Source organism: Caretta caretta, chromosome 1 (genome assembly GCF_965140235.1).
Source record: "Caretta caretta isolate rCarCar2 chromosome 1, rCarCar1.hap1, whole genome shotgun sequence".
In the NCBI taxonomy this organism is placed as follows: Eukaryota; Metazoa; Chordata; order Testudines; family Cheloniidae; genus Caretta; species Caretta caretta.
Genome location: NC_134206.1, coordinates 353,137,702 through 353,145,151, shown reverse-complemented (window position 1 = coordinate 353,145,151; position 7,450 = coordinate 353,137,702). Strand labels below are relative to the sequence as shown.

The following is a 7,450-nucleotide window of genomic DNA, read 5'->3' as shown; positions in this document are numbered from 1 at the left end:
TGTATCGGTGATCTGTCTCCTCACCAATTACCACTCCTCCCATTTGTGTGTCATCTCCACACTTTACCAGTGATGAGTTGATGTTTTCTTCTAGATCGCTGATAAAAGTGTTAACTCGCACAGGGCCAAGGACCAAGCCCTGTGGCCCCCCAGGCACGCACCCGCTTGCTTGTAAGGGTCCCCTAACAATGACAGCGTGAGACCTGTCAGCCAGCATTTAACCTGGGCCAGGTTCATTGTTTAGCATTCTAGTTTCCTAATGAAACTGTCATGTGAAAGCAAGTCTGAGACTGCACCGCAGGTACCAGCTACCTTCACCTGCTGCTCCCACCCCCGTAACCGCTCCAAAGAACAATGCCAGCTCCATCCCCATGCCCCCAAACTGATCTGCATTCATCGCATCACCCTCCCGTCATTCTTTATTAATCCAGACCCTTACCAGCTGCTCCATTTCCGTGCCCGGGATCGATGTCGGACTGACAGGCCGGTAATTACCTGGGTCACAGCTTTGCCCTTTCTAACTTCGGGCAGGGTAGTGCCCAGCAGGGTGGGAGGGCCAGGGGGGCCATGAGGCTCAGGGCCAGGCGATGGTGGTGGGGTGCCTGGCACTGGGGTGCAAAGTGGGGGACACAGGCAGGAGGAGGGCTCCTGTGTGTGATCAAGGCGCTCAGGGAGGAAGGGGGTCAGCGTTTCAGGAGAACATGGTAGGGGCTGGACTAGTTCCCTTGTCCGCCCCAGCCCATGACCCCCTTGGCTGGGGCAGCTGCAGGAGGCAGCAACGGGCTCGGGCTTCCCCTTGGCTCTGTTCTCCCAGGGTGCGGCATGGCCACCCCTGGGAGGAGGAAGGGAGGCAAATAAACCCCTGACTCACCCTGAATGAGGCCAAGCTCCTCGGGACATCTAGTGAGTTAGACCGGGGGGACCCCAATGGGCAGGGAGGGCCAGGGGCACCCACCGAAGGGGGATGGGTGCAGAGCCATGGCACAAGGGGAGGGCAGGAGAAATGGGGAGTCAGCCTTGGAGCCCTGCCCCACATCACAGCTGGGATCCCCCCCAGTCCACACAGGACCTGACCCCCTCCCGAATTGGTGTAAACCTGGCATTTCCCAGCTCAAGGGCCCTTCTCCCCCGGACTCCTGGGTTCCATCCCTGGCTGCTCACAGGTGTGCCTGTGCACAAGGCCAGGCCCCCTAGACTGCCCCCTCGGCCATGCGCCCTCAGCCCAGACCCTCCCAAGCCAGCCCCCCTCTCCGCGCCGGGCCGGGAAACCGGAAATGGCCCTTTGTACCTAACTGAGGCCCCGGCTCCTCCCCACGCCGGCAGGCCCTGGCCGCAAAGAGACAGGGCAGCACTCGACTACTTTATTGGGCCTCCAAAGCTTTAAATACAGACCAGAGCCGGCTCCGCGCAGGACAGAGGCAAGGGCAGATCCCCTGTTTGTCGGACTGGGGCGGGGGGCCAAGCTCCCCCCCCCCCCGACCCCCACCCCCAGTGGCTCACTGCCCGGGTCGTGGAGCCGAGGCCAAGGGGGGTGGGGCGATGTAGAGCCAGGCCCCGGCCCTGCGGTGACATGGCGGCTGGCGGTGCTGGGGAGGAGACGAAGGAGAGACGGCGGCATGGTGGCTGCGGTGGGGCCGGAGCCCGGGGCCTCCCCTAGCGGCTGTAGCCGAATTCATCCGCGTCGTCGGCCCGGAAGTCTCCATAACGCCACAGATTCAGCTGCAGGGGAGAAGGGCAGAGGTGAGAGCCATGCTGGGCCGGGGAGAGGCCTCCTGCTCCCCCTCCGCCCTGCCCCACAGGCCCCCCTGCCTGGCTGCTCCCCCCAGACCCTCCCACTGTGTTCCCCACCCACACAAACCTGACCCCACCCCAACCAGCCTTCAGGCCTCCCCTGCAGAGCAGGAGCCAGCACTGGCCCTGCTCCAGCTGCCCTGGGGCTGGGGGACAGGCCGTTGCGAAGCCTGATCTGGGCCGGGCGCAGGGGCCTGGACTCACCCGGTTGGTCTTGGCCAGCTCCTGCGCGTTCAGGTACTCGGTGATCTGCACGAGACAAAGGCCGTCACGGGGGGTGGGGATGCTTCTCTCCCGCTGGGCCTGGCCCCACCCGAGCCATGCCCCCCAATTGCCCGCCGTGCCAGGTCACCTGGGGATTCCCGGGGCCGGGGAGCTCAGCAGCGAGATCAGAGCGTGGGGGGCCTGAGTCAGACAATTCCCGTCACCCCCAGTGAGTGAGCGTGCGTGTGTGTGTGTGTGGGGGGGTGTCAGCAGGAAATCATCAAAGCCCGGGTCAGGCTCAAGTCGCGGTTCCCCCACATTGGGCCAGAGCCGCAGGCCAAGCCCATGGACCCCCCATCCTGCTCCCGCTCCACAGGGGAGGGGTTCATGTACCACTTTCTGGAACTGCTTCTCCTTCCGCGCCTCCACCATGACCAGCCCCTCCTTGACCAGCCCCAGCCCCACGTCGCCCTTGGAGTCGGCGAACTGCAGGGTGACTTGGGGGCAGCTGGGCCCGAGGTGCTCCACGTTCAGCAGGCACTGGGTGTTCTGGATGTCCCGGACCACGCTGTCCACCGCGTCGGCACGTGCGTCATCCTGGAAGAGCCGGGAGAGAGACCGTCGCCGCAGGGCTGGGCACGGACGATGCGTGTGGCCGGAGCCGTCATCGGGAGCCAGGCCCGGTACTGAGCGCACGGGGCAGTGTGGAGTGTGCCGGAGGGGTGTGCAAAGCCGGACAGAGAAGGGGAGGGACGGCTGGACAGAGATGGACACATGGAGAGAATGGCCGATGCGATCGGCCCCTCCCTGGAGTCGGGAAGAGATGTATTTTGCCTACTGTGGGCAGCAGGGCTCTGGGCAGGTTGGGTCCAGGCCCTGCGCCTATGGGGAGCCCCCCGCTCCACCTCCATGGGGAGCCCCGCCCCTGCCCCACCCCCTGGGATCCCTGCCCCTGCATACTTACATCCTGTGGCACCTGGATGAAGGCAAACTTGTACTCGATGGCCTGGGCGGGCAGGATGCGGGTGCTGAAGGCAGGCGGCAGGGTGCCCAGGCGCGTGGAGGGCAGGGTCTCCTTCTGCACAGAGAGCAAAGGGACTGTGGGGTCAGGGGCCCCCCAGGGCGGCGGGCGCTCCGGCACGGCGGGCAAGCTCTCCCGCTGCATGTCATGGCAGCGCAGCAGGGCCAGAGGATCTCCCCCCGCCGAGCACCTAGCCCGGCCGAGGCGGGGACCCGAGTGTGGCAGTGAGGGGAACAGCCAAGCCGCGCCTGCCCCGGGCGATACACAGCAGGGTGGGGGCAGGGAGACCAGTGCTGCTTTACCCCCAGCCCGAGGATCTCAGAGCTTGGGTGCCAGGTGGGTGGGCAGGTTTCCGACCCTCTGCACTGGAACCGTGTGATCCCCGCGCCCGCGTTCCCGTCTCAGCTCGTCCGCTGGGGCCACTGCGGCTTGGCCCTTCGTCAGCTCGCTGCTGACACCCGCGCCCCTAAGCTCTCCAGTGGTGGCTGGGGAGGGAAAGCCGCCGAGCCTAGGCACCGAGCCGTGGCAGATTGCCCCGCGGCCCCCAGGCCCAGACACAGCTGCCGGGTGCAGGACTTGGCCTGGCCATCGTGCGATGACCCCGGGAACTGACAGCAGGGTGCGGGAGGGGAGCCAAGCTTTGGCAACCGCCAGCCCAAGGCTGGGGCTGAGTGGGCAACAAGGGGGCCTCCTGTGCACGGCTCTGCCCTGCGGATCTCAAAGCGTCCAGGTCTGGTCGTGCTGGAGGCAAGCGGCCCTGCCGCTGGCTCTGCTTAGCCAGGCCGCTGGGGTGGTCAACGTGCCGGCGGCCGCCCAGCTGGCCACGGTGTCCCCATGGAGGGGCCAGGTACTCACGTTGCCGTAGTCGATGTAGAAGATGTGCACCCTGGCTGGCGACTCCACCTTCTCCACGCGGGCCCGGTACCTGGCCAACAGGAAACACGGGTGAGAACTAGCCCCACGCGCCCCAGCCACGCAACAGACAGGACCAGGCCGACGGGACCGAGAGAGAGACCGACTGGGGCAGAGAGCCCCCTAGACAGACCCCCCAGTGGGCTCCGGAGGTCCAGCCCGAACCCAGCCCTGCTCAGACCCCCCAGCGCTGCCCCTCCCCTGCTGTACCTGCCCCCAGGCCAGGCTCCACGCCCAGATGAGCAGCCAGCCCAGCAGCCGAGAGGGGAGGAACAGATTAATGGGCCCTTGGAGCATAAAGCACCGTGACTAATGAACAGATTGATGTGCGCTGCTTAAACCAACACGCTCGCCATGGAGGTAATTAGCCAGCAGATCCGGCCTCGGGCTTTGCACCGACAGAGACGCCCATGGTGGGACAGACACCTCAGCTTTGCCCTACCACAGAGCCAGGCTTCTTCCCCCCGAGGCAGCGGGAGACAGAACCGAGAGCCTGGCAGCCACTGACTGTGGGCTGGGCCTGGCGCGCCCCGCATGGCTCTCCGGGAGCCGGGCACGGAGTCCCTGCACAGAGCCCCCCGGGAGAGATCTGCACCCCAGTGCAGGCCTCCGGAGCAGCAGCTGATTCCAGGGGGGCAGGCGCAGAGCCCCTCGCTGAGCGCCCTCTCCTCACCAGGCGGAGGCCTGGGCCTGGCAGAGGGAACCCCCACTGGCCTTCCCTGGGTGTGAGAGCAAACAGCAGCCTCCACCCGAGCCCCTGCCGAGGCCCCAGCTTTGCTCAGCGCCCAGCAGGGGGCGATGCCCGCCAGAGGGGGCTGCAGGAGCCAGTGCAGATAGAATGGGGGCTGCCCTGCTGGAGCGGGGGGCGAGGAGGGTAAGGCAGGTTGGAGCAGAGATGCCGCTGCTGGGGGTTCAGACCAAGGCACAGCTGAGCGCCCCCCCGGCTCGTGCTCCGCCGCATGGGGCGGGGAGAGGGCGGGGGTGCAGCTGGCTGGGACCCGCAGTGCCGAGGTGTGAACACAGCTGTCCCACAGCATCAGCAACGTCAACGCCACTCACAGCTGCCCAGGTGCTGGCAAGCTCCCCGCCTCCCCCAGCTGCCCAGCACACTCGGGGGCTGCGTTTCCCATCTGTCTGTTCCCCCTGGCAGCAGGAGGGTGGGTCGGGGCTTGCGGCCCCCGGAGGGGGTGGGAGCAGCCTAGCAGCCAGGTTGAAGGTGGCTTCTCCCTGCAGCATGGAGGAGGGTCCTATCACCAGCGAGCTCTATGGCCGTGCCACGCCGGGGCAGGGCAGTGTCTGGTGGTGCCACTCAGGGCCATGTCCCTTCCCAGCCACGGCAACCAGCCTGGCCCCAGGGTTGGAGTGGGCACCATTCCTGGGGGCAGAGGTGTATGTGCACTGAGAGCCTGCTCATCTCAGGGACGTGGGCCCCGGGCCGGCTCTGCTGGGCATGACTGGCTGTGGCTGCTCGCTGTGACCTGGATTCCACTGACACCCCACAGAGAAAGCTGGCGTGAGGTCTCTCCTCCCCACTCAGAAAGGTGCGACCCCCACCACAGGCATTCTTGGCACCAGTTCAGTTCTACCCTCCCCCCGTCCCCGAGCTGCCCTGGCTCTTGCCTGCCAGCAATCCCCCTGCTGGGCCTGGGGCCAGCGGTTCCCGAACCCTCCCATCCTGCCCTGGGAGGCTGCAGGGTGAACAGACACGGCTGGGATGGGGACAGCCCTCCTCCTGTGTCCACCCCGCCCCGTATTACTGCACTGAGCCAGCGCCCCCTCCTGGGCTAAGGCCCAGCCCTGGCTCCCGGGGCACTATTCTCAGGCATGGCATTCAGCAGGAGCTGGTGTATCCAGCGCATGCCCAGCGGCGCTGCAGCCAGAGCCCTGCCCCCATGTCCATGGGGAGAGGACGCCCCCCAGCTGGCCACGTGGCTCCATGCCCGGCCCAGGGACTGCTGTGAGGGCAGCTCTGTGGCTCACCATTCCCCATCCACAAACTTAGCGATGCAGTAGTCCCCGCGGCGCGGCATGTAGGACCCTTCCACGGGCGGGTGGCTGGCGATCTCGCTTCTCATATTCTCCATCAGCTTCTCCAGCTGGGTCCCTGCAGGGGGAGAGACCTGGTCAGGCAGGGGGCACCTGTCAGAGCCAGTCCAAGGGCCAGGCTGCCTGGGCACTAAGTGCAGAGCGAGCGGCCTGGCTGGGTTTAATTAGAACATAACATAAGAACATAAGAATGGCCAGACTGGGTCAGACCAAAGGTCCATCCAGCCCGGTATCCTGTCTACTGACAGTGGCCAATGCCAGGTGCCCCAGAGGGAGTGAACCTAACAGGTAATGATCTAGTGATCTCTCTCCTGCCATCCATCTCCACCCTCTGACAAACAGAGGCTAGGGACACCATTCCTTCCCCATCCTGGCTAATAGCCATTAATGCACTTAACCTCCATGAATTTATCCAGTTCTCTTTTAAACCCTGTTATAGTCCTAGCCTTCACAACCTCCTCAGGCAAGGAGTTCCACAGGTTGACTGTGCACTGAGTGAAGAAGAACTTCCTTTTATTTGTTTTAAACCTGCTGCCCATTAATTTCATTTGGGGGCCCCTAGTTCTTATATTATGGGAACAAGTAAATAACTTTCCCTTATTCACTTTCTCCACACCACTCATGATTTTATAGACCTCTATCCTATCCCCCCTTAGTCTCCTCTTTTCCAAGCTGAAAAGTCCTCACCTCTTTAATCTCTCCTCAGAGGGGACCCGTTCCAAACCCCGAAACATTTTAGTTGCCCTTTTCTGATGCCAGTCTATCTTTTTGGGGATGAGGAGACCCCAACTGTATGCAGTATTCAAGATGTGGGCGTACCATGGATTTATATAAGGGCAATAAGATATTCTCCGTCTTATTCTCTATCCCTTTTTTAATGATTCCTAACATCCCGTTTGCTTTTTTGACTGCTGCTGCACACTGCGTGGACGTCTTCAGAGAACTATCCACGATGACTCCAAGATCTTTCTCCTGATCAGCTGTAGCTAAATTAGCCCCCCGTCATATTGTATGTACAGTTGGGGTTATTTTTCCCAATGTTCATGACTTTACATTTATCCCCATTAAATTTCATTTGCCATTTTGTTGCCCAATCACTTAGTTTTGTGAGATCTTTTTGAAGTTTTTCACAGTCTGCTTTGGTCTTAACTATCTTGAGCAGTTTAGTATCATCTGCAAACTTTGCCACCTCACTGTTTACCCCTTTCTCCAGATCATTTATGAATAGGTTGAATAGGATTGGTCCTAGGACTGACCCTTGGGGAACACCACTAGTTACCCCTCTCCATTCTGAAAATTTACCATTTATTCCTACCCTTTGTTCCCTGTCTTTTAACCAGGTCTCAATCCATGAAAGGATCTTCCCCCTTATCCCATGACAACTTAATTTACGTAAGAGCCTTTGGTGAGAGACCTTGTCAAAGGCTTTCTGGAAATCCATAGAGAAAGAAAAGGAGTACTTGTGGCACCTTAGAG

The 7,450-nt window shown here is 62.2% G+C and overlaps 1 protein-coding gene across 1 annotated transcript in view; it reads right to left on the bottom strand.

Moving 5' to 3' along the window:
* Positions 1-1,347: 1,347 nt before the first annotated feature.
* SND1 (staphylococcal nuclease and tudor domain containing 1) overlaps positions 1,348-7,450 on the bottom strand; it is a 507,509-nt gene continuing 501,406 nt past the window's right edge. Inside the window, exons 19-24 of the mRNA XM_048821939.2 lie at positions 5,909-6,032; positions 3,872-3,941; positions 2,960-3,073; positions 2,389-2,592; positions 1,996-2,040; positions 1,348-1,719 (exon numbers count right to left, since the gene is read on the bottom strand). Coding sequence (XP_048677896.1) covers positions 1,654-1,719; positions 1,996-2,040; positions 2,389-2,592; positions 2,960-3,073; positions 3,872-3,941; positions 5,909-6,032 — 623 coding nt within the window. The 3' untranslated portion in view covers positions 1,348-1,653. The remainder of the gene's footprint in view (positions 1,720-1,995; positions 2,041-2,388; positions 2,593-2,959; positions 3,074-3,871; positions 3,942-5,908; positions 6,033-7,450) is intronic.